At 44.8% G+C, this 18,277-nt stretch overlaps 1 protein-coding gene across 5 annotated transcripts in view; it reads left to right on the forward strand.

Annotated features, from left to right (window-relative positions):
* LOC124035744 (myosin heavy chain, skeletal muscle, adult-like) overlaps window positions 1–18,277 on the forward strand; it is a 250,637-nt gene that overhangs the window by 82,476 nt on the left and 149,884 nt on the right. For all 5 annotated transcript variants that reach the window (XM_046349375.1, XM_046349379.1, XM_046349376.1 and 2 more), the window contains one exon: window positions 17,574–17,654. In XM_046349375.1, the coding sequence (XP_046205331.1) occupies window positions 17,574–17,654 (81 nt within the window). The remainder of the gene's footprint in view (window positions 1–17,573; window positions 17,655–18,277) is intronic.

Below are 18,277 nucleotides of genomic sequence, written 5' to 3' on the forward strand. Positions count from 1 at the left end.
ATAGAGAGCGTGAGAGAAGGGAGAGAGAACATGAGAAAGAGAGTAGAGAGAGATAAGGGAGAGAGAGAACATGAGAAAGAGAATAGAGAGCGTGAGAGAAGGGAGAGAGAACATGAGAAAGAGAGTAGAGAGAGAGAAGGGAGAGAGAGAACATGAGAAAGAGAATAGAGAGCGTGAGAGAAGGGAGAGAGAACATGAGAAAGAGAGTAGAGTGAGCGAGAGAACATGAGAAAGAGAGTAGAGAGCGTGAGAGAAGGGAGAGAGAGAACATGAGAAAGAGAGTAGAGTGAGCGAGAGAAGGGAGAGAGGGAGCATGTGATTGAGACGAGCCATTGAATCAGACATGGCCATGTGGTGCAGAATTGTTATATTGGGATTATTTGTAGATGATTTTCTTTCTCCTGTGGTCAGTGTGGGCAGTTTGATTTACTATCAGAGATTGTTTCATACTGATGGAGGGTGTTGGAAGAAAATTGTGGAACAAACACCTGACTGAAGGCGGGACAAAACCAAAATAAAAAAACATGATCTATTTTTAAATAATCTAACAAAAAACGAACTGACTTCAAAAACTCACTAATCTCTCAGCACTATCAGACAGATCAGTGCAGACGGCTGAGTTGAATCAACAGATCACATTACATATTTTAGCACATATTTTACTTCCTGCTTTGCTCTTATGGGTACACTCACAATGGCCGCCAGTCCACCCATTATGCCATCATTGACTTGAATGGGGATGCCTGTTCTATTCATTCTATTTCTAGGACAGCACATGCAGTCAGGAGCGAAGGAGATGAGAAAATGTGCGTCCCAACTGTGCCATTCAAACGTTAATTACGTTGACTGCGGTTATTTGGCTGACGAATTACCGTCATCCAAATTTTCATGACTATCACAGCCCTAGTGTGAGTGCATGAGTATATGTGTGTGCCGTAGACTACAGCGATGTGCCTGGGGAGTAATGGATATAAAGTACCTCATAGAGATAGCTCCCTAATCTGATTCCTCCTGAAGCTGTGGGCTTGCCATGATTTGTTTGGCTGTTCTGGGCTCTGTATGCACATCATGCAGAGTGGGCTTGATTTGCACCTCTCCAGAATGATCCCACTCGGCATTACAGAGAGAGAGACAGAGATATTTGTTTACTAGAGAGTGCAGAGAGCGTGCCGGGGAGACTGGTAAAGAAGCACCCTTCAGTCCAGTGGGTGGGGCTGATCCATCTCGCTCTGACTTGTGCACATTGAGAGACATTTCTCGTAACGGGCCACTCGCTCATCCTTATCACCAGCAGCCCCTGGAAACTTTCCAAAACTCTGTCCGATGCACCACAGCGGTGACACACAGCCCAGCAATGGACACGCCACCTCCACGGCACGCTGCTCCTCTCCACGCCAACCCCCATGATGCGTCATTCACCGCCGGGCCCATTTACATCCATTTATCTGACTGCGTCAACGTGGGTACAGTGTGGGAACAGTTGTGTTTATCTACTCCTCATATATCATATATCATCATACTGTGGGGATTTATATTCATCAGCTTCTGTTTTCGAGAGTGTAACTGTTATGATATTATTATTGCATTGGAAATGCACTTTGTGGTAAGAATTCCCTCAGTCCAGGATGATTTTAATCTGAAAAATTAAGGAGGGAAAACCTGAATTGCAAGATAATGTAATGAAATGTTTTTTCTGTGGTTGCATTGTGAGTGTAGCCTGTCTTTATCTAAAAGCCTCAAGAACCAAACAAAAGGAAAATGGTGTGATTGTATGCTCTTTTAAGCATTCCTTTAAAGTATAAAGCATAAAGTATTCATAAAAATAGTACTCAAGTCAATTACACAGATTATCTCCCAGTTGAAATGACGGTCCCTATATCTCCAGTCACATTACATAATGTCAATTACATAATGAATGTCACCTATTTTCTCTACCTTATTGACAGGCTTCTATGCACCTGCTGAACTGCCTGACAACATTCACATTAATACCATATTTTCTGGAAGAATTCCTAAATATATTTATCATCTTAAAACATGAAGATAGTATTTAAACAATCTAATTATAGGAAGGTCCACTAATCACTGTTTATTGTTCATGCACTGTCAATGCAAATTAATTGAGGAGAATGTGGGCTTTGCTATTATGTATGTTTGCATAAACTGCTTTTCCCTGAGCAAACCAATGCTGTTATATTATTCATCAGCCAGACACTGTACCAAATATCCCTGCAGCAAAATGGAGGTGCGGCAGCGGCAGCGGCAGCAGCAGGCAGGAGACACTTAGTCACATGGACAGAGCAGGAGCAATAGCAGCTCCTCCAATTCAGCTGGGAATTGACTCTGGGTGACAATGGAATTCATTTCCAAAGGCGTGTGTGTGTGTGGGGGGGTCTCTGTGTGTGTGTGTGTCTGGTGACAGGACTGTGGTAATAAGGCTCGGCAGCAGCCCGCTTTAGTATTAAAGGCACAACTCCCCTCCTCTACAGGCAGTAAAGCAGTGAACGCAGTGAAATGGGACGCAGTGAAATGTTTACAGCGCTGTGGTTGGCTCCCGCAGCCAGGCCGTGGAGGATATTACTGCAGCTCGCCGCTAATCACTCATCCCTGCCCACCAATCAGGACTCTGCCCCCTCCACCTCCACAACAACGCTCCTAAAGCAACACATCACAAGGACACTTTTAATGCCTTCCCACTACGCTTAGAAAGATTAGCCCTATTTAAGTATTTTTACATTATTCATTATTTGCATCAGGAACCCATAAACACGCTGGGTTCTGATTCAGGCTGTATCTTTTGACACTGTTGAAGGTTGGCTGAGGTGAGACGTTTGACTGGAGCTCTGGGAGGAAGGTTCCAGAGGGGTTTAGGAGGGACAGTGGGGTCATAGGGAGGGAGCTAGGAGGTGTGAAACCTGAATAATAAAACCGACTTAACAGAGTTACAGTCACAGCCCTGCATACATCACCTCAATGACAAAATAGGTTTTATTCACCATTCAAGTGGGAAGATTTTCTTTTGTACAAGCTATCAACTTGACTTTTTTTTTTTTAGAAATGCAAGTATGGCTATTGGAGTGTAAAGTGACTTAGTTTTTTTCTCTCCTTTTTATCAGGGCTTGGTTATGCTTGTGGTTTGTGACTCCCCATGTTATTATGAACCAGTAGTGAGTGCCAGTTTATCCTAAGCCAGTGCAGCTGGTGGGGCCTGATTTGAACTCCATTCTGATTCTGGTGGGGATTGCCGTCACACACAATCATCACATTGGATTAAAAGTTGTTGTGATTTTAAGTACTCAACTCCCTTGCCAAAATCAATAAAGCGAGTCAATAGCTGGACCCACCGCTACGTTCCTGCTTCCCACCGCCAAAGCTGCTATGGAAGCCTGCCTTTCCTGCCTCCACAGTCACACACCCTACCAAAGACGGGTTCTCAAACCCACTAAGGCCGCATCTCATTTGGACTTTTCATTATCTCTCCTTAGTTGAGTCTATATCAGATCGTTGAGATACGCTGTAGTGTCCGCCATATTTGGGTAAACTTATCATCCTTGATAAGAGTTAGATTTTGTATGACTTGGCCAATGTCCTGTCATTTTCTGTAGATTGTAGTTTGACATATGTAGGCTTTTCTGTGTTCTGATAAGTCCATGTCCCTTACTGACTGTTGTCTCTCACAATAGCCTGAGAAATCTTCCACAAAAGACAATGCCACCGTATGATTATTGTCTTAAGAAGAGATTCTGGTAATTGTAACAATACAGTTACTGTACAGTTAGGTTACAATGCAGTTTTTTTTCATTGCCATTCCCATACTTTTTTTAACATTGATATATTTCTTTGTTCTTTTTAAGTGTTATTTGAATTGTAGTTTGTCCGTCAGATTTAGATTTTTTATTTGCTTATTTAGAAATGGTTACACTTCGTTATCTTGAGGAATGTTTAAGTCAGTTGTTGCCAAAGTGGGTGCCACACAGTGTTTGTGGAGAGGAGTGGCTAGTGTGCTGCAGTTCAGCTTTTAGCTGCCAAGTACGTAATAGTATGTAATTGTATGTAATGATAATAATAATATACTACCGCTACTCAAATCAAATTGTATTTTTCACATGCGCCGAATACAATCTTACAGTGAAACACATACTTACAAGCCCATAAGGGAAACAATACAGTTTTAAGAAAATCCCTAAAAAGGTAAGAGATAAGAATAACAAATAATTAAGGAGTAGCAGAAAATAACAATAGCGGGGCTATATACAGGAGGTACTGGTACAGAGCAAATGTGTCAATGTGCGGGGACAGCGGTGTCGAGGTAATTGAGGTAGATAATAACAGAGAGTAGCAGCAGCGTGGGGGGGGGGGGGGGCAATGCAAATAGTCTGGGTAGCCATTTAATTAGCTGTTCAGGAGTCTTGTGGTTTGGGGGTTGAAGCTGTTAAGAAGCCTCTTGGACGTAGACTTGGCACTCCGGTACCGCTTGCCGTGCGGTAGCAGAGAGAAAAGTTTATGACTAGGGTGGCTGGAGTCTTCGACAATTTTTAGGGCCTTCCTCTGACACCGACTGGTATCGAGGTCCTGGATGGCAGGAAGCTTGGCCCTGGTGATGCACTGGGCCATTCACACTACCCTCTGTAGTGCCTCGCGGTCGGAGGCCGAGCAGTTGCCATACCAGGCAGTGATGCAACCCGTCAGGATACTCTCGATGGTGCAGCTGTAGAACCTTTTGAGGATCTGAGGACCCATGCCAAATCTTTTCAGTTTCTTGAGAGGGAATAGGTTACTACTACTAAAATTACTACTACTACTGTACTGTAGGTGTGAGTACTGAACATTCTTGTTGATGTTTTTAGTTTTGTGTGTTTGAAGCCTCATGACTGTGCCTTCGTGGCTTGGCTTTCATGGCTAGGCCTTTGTGGCTAGGCCTTCATGGCTAGGCCTTCGTGGCTTTCATGGCTAGGCCTTCATGGCTTGGCTTGGCTTTCATGGCTAGGCTTTCATGGCTAGGCATTCATGGCTTGGCTTTCATGGCTAGGCCTTCGTGGCTAGGCCTTCGTGGCTAGGCCTTCGTGGCTAGGCCTTCATGGCTAGGTGTTCATTGCTAGGTTTTCATGGCTAGGCCTTCTTGGCTAGGCCTTTGTGCATAGTCCTTCATGGCTTTCTTGGCTAGGTCTTCTTGGCTAGGTCTTCTTGACTAGGCCTTCATGGCTAGGTCTTCTTGACTAGGCCTTCATGGCTAGGTCTTCATGGCTAGGTCTTCTTGGCTAGATCTTCATGGCTAGGCCTTCTTGGCTAGGTCTTCTTGGCTAGGTCTTCATGGCTAGATCTTAAATGCTTTCTTGGCTAGGCCTTCATGGCTAGGTCTTCATGGCTAGGCCTTCATTGCTAGGCCTTCTTGGCTAGGTCTTCTTGGCTAGGTCTTCTTGGCTAGGTCTTCATGGCTAGGTCTTCTTGGCTAGGTCTTCATGGCTAGATCTTAATGGCTTTCATGGCTAGGTCTTCATGGCTAGGTCTTCATGGCTAGGTCTTCATGGCTAGGTCTCCATGGCTAGGTCTCCATGGCTAGGTCTCCATGGCTAGGTCTTCATGGCTAGGTCTTCATGGCTAGGTCTTCATGGCTAGGTCTCCATGGCTAGGTCTTCATGGCTAGGTCTTCATGGCTAGGTCTTCATGGCTAGGTCTCCATGGCTAGGCCTTTATGGCTTTCTTTTTATATCAAAAAGAGATTCTGGTAAATGTAATAATACAGTTATTGTCCTGTACTGATATAATACAATGCAGTAGTGTAGGTGGGAGTTTAACAATAGCGAAACTCTTGATGATAATTGGTTTATGTTTTTGAAACTTCTGGGCCAGGCCGTCATTGTGGACGAGAACAAGTTATTGACTTTTTCTCAATAAAGAATGGATGAAAAAAAAAACATCTCACCTCAAACTATGCCTCTTACAAGGAATGGACATAAAATGCATGCCTTCAAGGCCCAGTCTTGAAAGGTGGCGCACATTTAATTTCCACTACTTTACAACATGTATTTTATCCTGTCACGCCAGACGAGGTACAGGAGATGAATCTAAGCAGAGATGAGTGCTTTGTACCTATCAGTACTACATGTTTTATTTATGTTTATATGTTTTAGAACTCTTATTGTGTGTGTGTGTGAGTCTTTATTGTTCTACCACTAACCGAGCAACTTTTTAATTGCAATCCAAGGAGAGTCGTGATAGTTTCAGCTGGAGATAACCTGCTGCTGTGCTTCTGAAAAGATGGCTGTTTTTAGATGATCCAATCTCCACCAACACTAGCAGGGCACTCTTTTTTTGTTTGTGTGTGTGTGTGTGTGTGTGCGTGCGTGCGTGCATGTTTCTGTGTGTGTGTGTGTGTGTGTGTGTGTGTGTGTGTGTGTGTGTCCTTGTAGCTGCATCTGTTTTGGTGTGTGGCTGTGTGTGGGTGGTGCATGATATAACACAGTTTACAACTAGGTTTAGGGAGCATTCTGTAAACAAACAGCATGATTAGATTCTGGGAAAACACATGTATTAGTGAATGCTCATTTCAGCGTGCTGGGGACGTGGGTGGTGGAGCTGCAGAGGACACAATCACTTGTTGTTGACCATGATTTCATTGTGTTCTTGTTGTTGGTTTCTTTGCTTTTTAAATAGCTTTTACATTTTTAAGTAGTAGTCTCAAATCCTCCTAACAGTGGGCTCTCGTAGTGAAGGCCTAGTTGACTTACGCTTCTGGCATACCCTCCGGCCTTGCCTACACACACACACACACACACACACACGCACACACACACACACACACACACACACACACACACACACACACACACACACATAGTGGAGATGAGGATGGGGGGAAAGAAATAAGCTGCAGCACTGCATAAGGTGTCAGCGTGTCCTCTTCGCCGGCCATAAAAGTTAATTAAAGAAAAGGAAATGTTATTATGCTGTGCTGCTTGCTGGAGCACGGCTGCTGCTTAATAATAGCCTCTCCTGGAGCTGCTGTCAAGAGGAGCACCAAAGCAGAATAATGGCACTGTGTGTGTGTTTTAATCTGCTCATGTGCCAGAGGGATTCGTTCTGTGTTGGTAGGACTGTGTTGTTACATTACAGTAATGATATTATATTGTACATAGTCCTTCTATTCCTACAAAGACCACTCAATATTTCATTGTTTTATTTGTGAAGAGGTTGAGCCACACCTAACGACATCTGAGGACTTGGATTTCCGCAGACTTGGATTTCACCTAACTTAGTCATGTGATTCCACCATGGCTCGATAAAGACCTGATTCTCTTGAAAGCAATGTCCCCATGTGGCGAACACCTCAGAATACTGCAGTGCACTGGGTGTCTACATAGAGTCAGGCTATGTGGAATATATCAGGGTTTATGTAGTAGTCCTTATTTGTATTCCCTTCCTGCCACTGCTAATGATATTTGTTTTGCTCTGCTCTGAGAGTATTTTGGGAATCTCAGTGGGGAGTTTGGGTTTTAGGAGGATTGGGTGATTTGAATCAATGTGGCTCATTTCTCTTCTGGCATACAGCGATGCCCTCTTTTTTTTGGCACGTTTGAAAGAGAAATGTGGGCATATCAAACACTCTCACACAAATACACACACCTAAGAATGCACTCACTCCCACACACACACAAACAAGAAAACAAATGCATGCACACTAACAAGCACACTCTGTACATTAGTATATACCTTACTGAGCAACTCTACCTGTTTTCCAGCTTTAGCATTATATCCATACAGTATACGATATGATATCATCTACTGCATCTTGCCATCTTTATGTAATACATGCATCACTAGCCACTTTAAACTATGCCACTTTATGTTTATATACCCTACATTACTCATCTCATATGTACATACTGTACTCTATCTACTGCATCTTGCCTATGCCGTTCTGTACCATCGCTCATTCATATATCTTTATGTACATGTTCTTTATCCCTTTACACTTGTGTGTATAAGATAGTAGTTGTGGAATTGTTAGGTTAGATTACTCATTGGTTATTAATGCATTATCGGAACTAGAAGCACAAGCATTTCACTACACTTGCATTAACATCTGACAACCATGTGTATGTGACAAATAACATTTGATTTGATTTGTATAATACATTAAGGGAATGCTATTTAAGAGCCTACATACAGCACAGTATGGAGTGGTGGATTCGATCTCTAGGTTTATGTCTAAGTTCAGCTTTAATTACCAGAACGACTCAGCAGTAGATGAAGTGGCGGAGGATGAGTTGAGAAAGGGAGGGAGGGGGCAGAGGACAAGGGAAAGGGAGGGGGGAGGATAGATGGGGGAGTGGGGAGGGGAGCAGTGCGGCAGTAAAGGATGCATTAAGCAATTAAAGTTAGGGCGCAAAAGAATGAAGTGATGCAATGATTTTTGCAGTAATTGCCTTCGCTATGACTGGTGATCACAGGGGAGCAGGGCAGAGAAGGGGGGGAACGGCAACAATATTGGTATCTTCTACTGAAAGTCCTTCATACTCACTCACAATCAAGGGTATACTATACACACGTGATACACACACGTATGCATTGCATACATATAAAAACACGCACACACATATTCTAAATTGCACAGGTCCAAAGCAGAAGAAGGAAAATAGTATGCTTGGCTTTACATTTGCTTTGATTAATTCATATGTGCAATCATACTCTCTATCTCTGTTTCTCTCTCTCTCTTTCACCACCACAGAAATGTATAGAGACACCACCATCTGCACACATATACGTGTATAATTATGCATGCATCGATATTTGATAAAGAACACATGAGTTAGCACCCTGCAGTATTTGTGATCTTGAATGGTGGGATTATGTTAACATTGCTCACACAAGCTCATCTATGATTTATCTGGTGCCTGAGCCCAAGCCGGCACTTTTTCACACTTTAAAGCATTTGTCTCGCCTGTCTGTGGGAGATAAGACAGTGGATATACTTGGGATGGGACGGAGGACAGGAAAGCAGGGAGAGAGAGAGCGAGGACTGGACAGAGACAGTGCCGATGGAAGGAGAGGTGTAACCTTTTGTTTGTGACTGGGGTGTGTGCTGAGCCCTCCCTCCTTCTCTCTTTCTCCTTCTCTTTCTCCTTCTCTGTGTTTTAGAAGGACGTCTGGCTCCCGCTAGCTTCTCCCTGCAGGCCCTGATTAATGCTAATTTATGCAGCCTCCGCTGGCACAAAGCAGGGCTGGGAGGGGCCCTCTCCCCTGATTACCAGCAGAGAGAGAGGGGGAGGTGGGCGAGGGGGTGACGTGGACAGACACCTCATTTAATTTAATACATTGGAGCATGTGGTGGCGGGGTGCGCCAGAGAAGGAGGGAGATAATCAAGAGCCCTGGCCCTTATAAATGTGCGCTGAGATGACACAGAAGAGATTGGATTTGGAAACGAGGAGCAAAGAAGAGCAAAGCCGAGCGGAACGCGATTGATTGATTCCATTCAAGTGATCACACCCGCTGATAAGGAATGAGTTATTTTTATTTTTTTAAAGTAGTTTTTCCCCCAAATTTAATAAAGTGATTGCGAATTAAGTGTTTTCTTAGCTCGGCCTATCCCTTATTCAGTGATGTTCTCTGTTTTTGCAGTCACACATAACTAAATATGCATCATAAATTTGTGTTTCATATAGCAGAATCTACTTTAAAAATAACTACAAACAGCAGCAATATGGCTGCCAACACGTCCAAGCATTCCAAACTCAATTCCATAAATAAAAACTGCTTCTGTAGGTATTTTGGGCCCAGACTTCCCAGTGGCTCCAGTTCAGTAATGCAGCTCTGTGAAGTAAAGTGATACTTGGAAACCCTCCTGGTTCCCTGAAGACCTGCTCTGGCCATCCCTGAGCTGGTGCTGGTGCACCTCACAAGTTTCTATTCTCTCTCTCTCTCTGCTGGAGGTTGATATGCCGTCCGTGCTGTGACGAATGGCAGGAAATCGGGAGGCGGCCATGACAGGCAGATTATGAGATCCCTCTGTCTACATGATTTAGCCTCTTAATCGTTAAACATGATTAAAGCAAACAAACGCAGCATTATTAGATTAGTCAGAAGGACATGGAGTCTTTGGCACTGATTACCTTTTCCTTTTTAATGAAATGCTGCTCCGAATTAACATTGCTTTGGCAAATTTGATTTAGCACTGCCTCAAGAAATGCCAGACAGCTCTGATTCAACTGCAGACTGTTTGAGATCCTTGTCAGGAGCTTAAGACCAAACAGCAATGCAAGATCAACATTTCCAGCATTTTACAAAGTTCAATAGGCTGATTGAGTTACAAGCGCTGTATTCTAAATGACAGAAGGCTTTGGATGAGCTAGTCAGAGATAGTAGAGATGGGATAGAGAAATTATAGGGGGGGGGGTAGAGTAAGTAGATATGGATGACAGGAAGTAGAGAGGGAATAGAGACACTAGAGATTGGGTGCAGAAAGTAGAGATGGGGTGGAGGAAGTAGAGATGGGATAGAGAAACTAGAGATGGGGTGGAGAAAGTAGAGATGGGATAGAGGAACTAGAGATGGGATAGAGAGACTAGAGATGGGGTGGAGAAACTTGAGATGGGATAGAAAAACTAGAGATGGGATAGAGAAACTAGAGATGGGATAGAGAAACTAGAGATGGGATAGAGGAACTAGAGATGGGATAGAGAAAGTAGAGATGGGATAGAGAAAGTAGAGATGGGATAGAGGAACTAGAGATGGGATAGAGAAACTAGAGATGGGGTGGAGAAACTAGAGATGGGATAGAGAAACTTGAGATGGGGTGGAGAAACTTGAGATGGGGTGGAGAAACTAGAAATGGGATAGAGAAACTAGAGATGGGATTGAGGACCTAGAGATGGGATTGAGGACCTAGAGATGGGGTGGAGACAGTAGAGATGGGGTGGAGAAAGTAGAGATGGGCTAGAGGAACTAGAGATGGTATAGAGAAACTAGAGATGGGATAGAGAAACTAGAGATGGGGTAGAGAAACTAGAGATGGGATAGAGAAACTAGAGATGGGATAGAGAAACTAGAGATGGGATAGAGAAACTAGAGATGGGATAGAGAAACTAGAGATGGGATAGAGGAACTAGAGATGGGATAGAGGAACTAGAGATGGGATAGAGAAACTAGAGATGGGGTAGAGAAACTAGAGATGGGATAGAGAAACTAGAGGTGGGATAGAGAAACTAGAGATGGGATAGAGGAACTAGAGATGGGATAGAGGGACTAGAGATGGGATGGAGAAACTAGAGATGGGATGGAGAAAGTAGAGATGGGGTGGAGAAAGTAGAGATGGGGTGGAGAAAGTAGAGATGGGGTGGAGAAAGTAGAGACGGGGTGGAGAAACTAGAGACGGGATAGAGAAACTAGAGACGGGATAGAGAAACTAGAGACGGGATAGAGAAACTAGAGACGGGATAGAGAAACTAGAGACGGGATAGAGAAACTAGAGACGGGATAGAGAAACTAGAGACGGGATAGAGAAACTAGAGACGGGATAGAGAAACTAGAGACGGGATAGAGAAACTGGAGACGGGATAGAGAAACTGGAGACGGGATAGAGAAACTGGAGACGGGATAGAGAAACTGGAGACGGGATAGAGAAACTGGAGACGGGATAGAGAAACTGGAGATGGGATAGAGGAACTAGAGATGGGATAGAGGAACTAGAGATGGGATAGAGGAACTAGAGATGGGATAGAGGAACTAGAGATGGGATAGAGGAACTAGAGATGGGATAGAGGAACTAGAGATGGGATAGAGGAACTAGAGATGGGGTGGAGGAACTAGAGATGGGGTGGAGAAAGTAGAGATGGGGTGGAGAAAGTAGTTCTGTAAGCCCATCTCCAAGGAGACTGATTATGACGCCAGGACAGCGGAGTCAATCACCCTTCCGGAGACACCTGAAACCCCACCTCTTTAAGGAATACCTAGGATAGGATAAGAATCCCTCTCACCCCCCTTTAAGATTTAGATGCACTATTGTAAAGTGACTGTTCCACTGGATGTCATAAGGTGAATGCACCAATTTGTAAGTCGCTCTGGATAAGAGCGTCTGCTAAATGACTTAAATGTAAATGTAATAAACTAGAGGTGGGGTGGAGAAACTAGAGATGGGATAGAGGAACTAGAGATGGGATAGAGGAACTAGAGATGGGATAGAGAAACTAGAGATTGGATAGAGAAACTAGAGATGGGGTGGAGAAAGTAGAGATGGGATAGAGATACTAGAGATGGGATAGAGAAACGAGAGATGGGATAGAGAAACGAGAGATGGGATAGAGAAACTAGAGATGGGATAGAGGAACTAGAGATGGGATAGAGAAACTGGAGGTGGGGTGGAGAAAGTAGAGATGGGATAGAGGAACTGGAGATGTGGTGGAAGAAGTAGAGATGGGATAAATTTAGTTGAGCGTTAGTGTACCTGTGGCAGGAAGGATAAAGAAACTGAAACAGCAGGGAATCAGCTCAGAAAATCCAATGTATGTAATTTGGATGTGTGTTTGTGTTTTTGTTGTTGTGTATATTCGTGTGTGTGCATAATTCTAATCTGCAGTCCAGCAGAAGAGGAGCTCTGAGGTCCTGCTGGTGTGTAATTGGCAGCGGGTGCTGCATTGTTGTTCAGAATAATTCTGTCAGCATAATCCTCCTTTGTGGGGTTCATTAATTGCACTTAACATTGCATGCAATCTATCTGATTCAGGGCCTGCCTTTGAGCCAGCCTCAGCCCCTCTCCCCACATAAAGCCTCTGTCACTTCAAAGGCTAAACGGACTGGCCTCAGCGTGTTTTCAGATTTTTAAATTTACAGTGCTTTTTATCTGTGAGTTTTACAGCAGTATGGCCACATTGTGTCTTTGCTGAAATGAATTGAACAGGCAGGCAGCCTCTCGGTCGTACCAGCTGCTGCAGACATTTGTGTCTGAGGAGGGATGTAGTGTTTTAATGGCCTGGTATACACACATGTGGCCGATCATTTTCTATTCCTCTCCGCTCACAAAAGAGAAAGTAAAAACACTTTTTTACAGAAACCCTTTCCCGGCTCTTGCATTCTATTTGGATAAAGCGTGTTTCTACTTGGGTTCCTATTCCTCTGTATTGTGGAGAGAGAACCACTCAGGCAGCCGAGTCTAGCCCAGCGTGGGATAGAAACACTGTTCTCTCACGCAGCCCTGCCTCTGAATCACCCTCCTGCACACTACAGCCTTTTTTATTTTCCTGAATGAAACTTTAAGAAATCCATTTATGTCGGCCTTCGCAGCCTTGGCTGTCAGACACACGGCCGCTTAAAACCAGAGGTCAGCCCCAGACTTGTTTAATAGCTACTCAGAGCACCTAAGCGAGTGTGTGTCTGCCCTGACTCGCAATAAATACTCACTGGATGGGTCCAGGTTTACCTTTCCCCACCGGGCCCTTTAAAGGGACACCTCTTACTTTCTGGTCCATCTTCTTCCTCCACTCTCCCTCCCCAGTGAGCCTCTACCCAGGTCGGATGGAATAGTTGGGGTGGTGGACTGTGAAGCTGTTTGCACATCTTTGGGTAATATGAAGTCTTGGGGAAGTGAAGACTATAATAGCTATCTCTCTCTGTTGGGGTCTGGTTAGTTGGTTAGTATTGGTCAGTATTTGGTTGGGAACCCGGGTTGGTCCGTCCAGGGCTTAGTTTGTCAGTCCACCCTGTATGGAGGAGAACCAGCACCTCTCCTCTCTGTGGACATGACAGCTGCTGGAGACCGAGATGGTGCCCAGCTCACATGAATACATTCATAAATGTACTATTGTCCTGCATGTATTACTGCCCAAGTGGAGAATGATGAGCAGTATTGTGGACTCCTCACCCAGGCCACCCCCAGAGAGAAAGGCAGGGAGAATAAGAAGGGAGACTGGGAGATATCGAGAGAATGATTGAGAAGGAGTGAGGGTAGTGAGAGAGACAGATAGAGGGAGAGGGGTCGTCAGAGAGTGACTCAGAGGAATGAGATGTATAGAGACAGAGAGAGGGGGAGACGGAGAGGGCAGTGGGGGTCAGACAGAACATCTTGGCCAGTGCGGTGAGACAGACCTGAGGACTGAGATAGATATAGACAGAGGCGGGGGGATAAATCTTGGTCATGTCTCCCCTCCACCTGTGAGCTGAGGCAGTAACCTGCATTGGGCCTCTTTGAGATATCTCAGGCAGATTTGATTTGATTTGATATAGACAGCCCCATCACTCTCTGCCAGACACTCTCTGCCAGAGGGGCTTGATCTGTGTAGAGTGCCACCAGGGACCGCTGGGCTGCGCCTATAAACTTAATGAAGTTTGACTGAACTCATCAGCTTCTGAGAGCTAAAATCCCAGAGACTAGGAAACCAGATGCGGGGGGGACCTAAAAATGTTGATGGAAGAGGCTCACTTGGAGGTCATTACTGTGGTACAGGAAGTGTCTATGGACGGGGGGGTGGACAGGGGCGGCCCATCTGCTTTGCCCCTCCCACACCCCACCCATGACTGATGGCACACACACACCTGGGGCGGCAGGTAGCCCAGCGGTTAGGAGCGTTGGGCCAGTAACCGAAAGGTCGCCGGTTCACATCCCAGAGCCGACTAGGTGATTTGTCTATGTGCCCTTGAGCAAGGAAGTGACGCAGAGGAATGACCCCTGTAAAACAACATGTTTCACTGCACCTATCCGGTGTATGTGACAATAAAACAGATATTTGTTACACACTCCAGCTCTTCCCAGGTCGGTCCAAATGAGACAGAGATGCTGCTGTTGTCCCTTGCAGGAGGAGAACCTGAAAAATACATTTTAACTAGCCTATGACCTTTTGTCAATTAGATTTCCGTTGTATCCTGCGTCCTCTCTACTCCGTCCTCTCTCGCCTCTTTTTGAAAAAGGTCAAAGGTAATCGAGGAGAGTCGGTGAGGAAAGTGAACGTGGATTGAAATGCGTTTGTGTGAAATGATATGGTCCTTCTCCACTCATGTGTCAATAAGCAAATGACATTTACAGGGGTGGATAAATGTGTAAAGTGATCAAAAGAAATTGAGTTAGTTATGTAATACATTTGATAAATAAAGCATTAAGTAGTATATTGTTTTAAAGCTGATTCAAAGGGAGGGGGTGTGGCAGATGACAAAACATACCAAGGTAGGATACACGAGTATCCTCAATGAAAGGTGGCTATCGAGCAGGGGAGGACATTTCCGTTTGCCTACTAATGAAATGACACACTCCTCGACCACTTATCGGTTTCAGGGTCACGGAGGAGAGACGACGTAGGACGATCTTTTGCCAAAACGAGAATTTATATTTGAGAGTATGTCTTTTGGCAAATAAACTATCCGTTTTCATGTTTTTACATGTATTACCCTACTGTTGTCTAGACTGTTTTATCAGCCTCCACTGTGTTCTGTGTAGCATATGTCACACAGACATGCATGTGAGATTATTGATATGGGTTTTCGTCTGGTTTGTTCCTGTGTGTCTGTTTCTCATCTATGCTTTAATTCAGTTCTTTGAGGCATATCCGTCTCTCTCTTTTTTCTTCTCTTTCCCCCGTCTCTGCCTGGTGGCAGGAGGGAACTTGCCATGCATTTCACGTCCAACTCAGAGGGTGTTGCTATGGTGGTTGCTAGGGATTTAGCCTAGAGTGACGTGAAAAGTCTGAATATTAAAGGTGTCCTTCTGATGCAGTGCTGTTTGAAGCTGTGAGGAATGAGCAATCACCTCTGAGAGACTTTTTTTGTCTCTCTCTTTGGAATATCAGGGTTGATTTTCAAACACACACCAAAGGATGGTTTGCAGAAAAGATGCCACAGGAAGGAAAAGATAAACAACAGTATGATTGGTTGTTCATTAATTTCCTCATTTCCTAATGTCTATGCATCTCTAACATCACGCTGCTCATACTAAACAGTGTGTACCATCTCATCTGTGTGAAAGCAGCTAGTTGTGTATAAATGACCAAGGACAGCAGATTCTCCACATTCTTGTAAAATAGCAGAGGTCCTAATGTGCTTTCCACACATCTCTAATGCACTGAGTCTCTGAAGGCGATGGCCCGTGATTGTGTGCTAGCTGGGAGAATGTCCTTGGTAGTTGGAGGTTAGGATATAATTGAGGATGTAGAAGTGGAGGCTGAGAACCGGGTGGGGTAGGTGGTGGGGGTGCATTGTAAACCGGGTTAAAGGCTCTCAGCATTAGCTAACTGGGCTCCACACTGTAGACGCTAATGTGGAGGCAAACGTCTCCGGCATGGAGAGCAGATCAGGTGTCCCCATCACGATCCCCGCCAGCTTTCATGAACTCAACTTAACTTTCTGTCTTCACAATGAAGGAATGCTCATAAAATACATGTTTCCCGGTTACTCATGGTCTGACTGGAAGATGGGTTTTCCAGCACCAGGCAGTACTCTCTGTCTCTGTTTAACTGTCGTCCTTCTCGTCCTTCTCAGCCATCAACTGGCTGTCCAAACCACACTGTCTGTCTGTCTGTCTGTCTGTCTGTCTGTCTGTCTGTCTGTCTGTCTGTCTGTCTGTCTGTCTGTCTGTCTGTCTGTCTGTCTGTCTGTCTGTCTGTCTGTCTGTCTGTCTGTCTGTCTGTCTGTCTGTCTGTCTGTCTGTCTGTCTGTCTGTCTGTCTGTCTGTCTGTCTGTCTGTCTGTCTGTCTGTCTGTCTGTCTGTCTGTCTGTCTGTCTGTCTGTCTGTCTGTCTGTCTGTCTGTCTGTCTGTCTGTCTGTCTGTCTGTCTGTCTGTCTGTCTGTCTGTCTGTCTGTCTGTCTGTCTGTCTGTCTGTCTGTCTGTCTGTCTGTCTGTCTGTCTGTCTGTCTGTCTGTCTGTCTGTCTGTCTGTCTGTCTGTCTGTCTGTCTGTCTGTCTGTCTGTCTGTCTGTCTGTCTGTCTGTCTGTCTGTCTGTCTGTCTGTCTGTCTGTCTGTCTGTCTGTCTGTCTGTCTGTCTGTCTGTCTGTCTGTCTGTCTGTCTGTCTGTCTGTCTGTCTGTCTGTCTGTCTGTCTGTCTGTCTGTCTGTCTGTCTGTCTGTCTGTCTGTCTGTCTGTCTGTCTGTCTGTCTGTCTGTCTGTCTGTCTGTCTGTCTGTCTGTCTGTCTGTCTGTCTGTCTGTCTGTCTGTCTGTCTGTCTGTCTGTCTGTCTGTCTGTCTGTCTGTCTGTCTGTCTGTCTGTCTGTCATGTAGTACTGAGTATTTGTCAGTCCTGATATGGTAATACTGGTGTTATTATTACGCAATAAGACCCGAAGGAGTGTGGTATATGGCCAGTACTTCACGGCTAAGGGCTCTTCTTATGCACAACGCAACGCGGAGTGCCTGGATACAGCCCTTAGCCTTGGTATATTGGCTATATACCTCAAAACCCCAAGGTGTCTTATTGTTATTATATTATATACTTGTTACCAATGTAATTAGAGCAGTAAAAATAATTTGTTGTCATACCCGTGTTATACGGTTTGATATACCACGACTTTCAGCATTCAGGGATCAAACCACCCAATTTCTCATGAGAATTAGATGTCACACTGAAGTCATAACAACCATATTCTGTTCATTATTTTCTAGGGGAGTACTACTGACCCGACAGGATCCAGTCCAGTCCCACATCTTACAGAACAGAGGGGCAGAGAACTGCTGAAGACTGAGGTAAGACTGACTCAAGTGAATAGCTACTGTAATGTAGCAATAATCACCCAATAAAGTCCCAGTGTCCCCCATACATGACCAAAATGCAATGTACACCATGAAGTAATCTAGTCTTTCCATTGTACTGATGTTGTCCAATAACCTGTTGATTGGAAACCAGACCCTTAACTATTGATGAATTACTAGTAATGTTATTGTGGTGCCATGGTGTCTCTGGGATTGTGTGTGTGTTTGAGTATGTGTCTCTGTGATTGTGTGTGTGTAGCTGTGTGTGACTGCATGGGGTTCAAGCTTATTTAGCAGGCAGATCAATAGCAGGCTAAATGGTAATAACCAGTCCCCAACTCAGAGCTCAAGGCCTGGGGAGAGAAGGACCTGCCCTACCCTGTCCGTCGCCCTCCACCTTCCTCCATCCCACCCTCCCCTCCCAGTTTGCAGCCACAGCAGCCGTCACACAACCTCAGGAAGCCTAGTTAGCCCTGGATAAAAAAGCTAGAACCCACGATCAATAGCGTTAGTCTTGTCTGCCTAATTGCTCATTGGTTGACATTGGCGCCAGGCTATATGTAAGTGCATGTTCTCTAGTGATCGTCTGGCTTTGCCTCTCTCTCTATCCCACCTCA

Source organism: Oncorhynchus gorbuscha, linkage group LG05 (genome assembly GCF_021184085.1).
Source record: "Oncorhynchus gorbuscha isolate QuinsamMale2020 ecotype Even-year linkage group LG05, OgorEven_v1.0, whole genome shotgun sequence".
Taxonomy (NCBI): domain Eukaryota; kingdom Metazoa; phylum Chordata; class Actinopteri; order Salmoniformes; family Salmonidae; genus Oncorhynchus; species Oncorhynchus gorbuscha.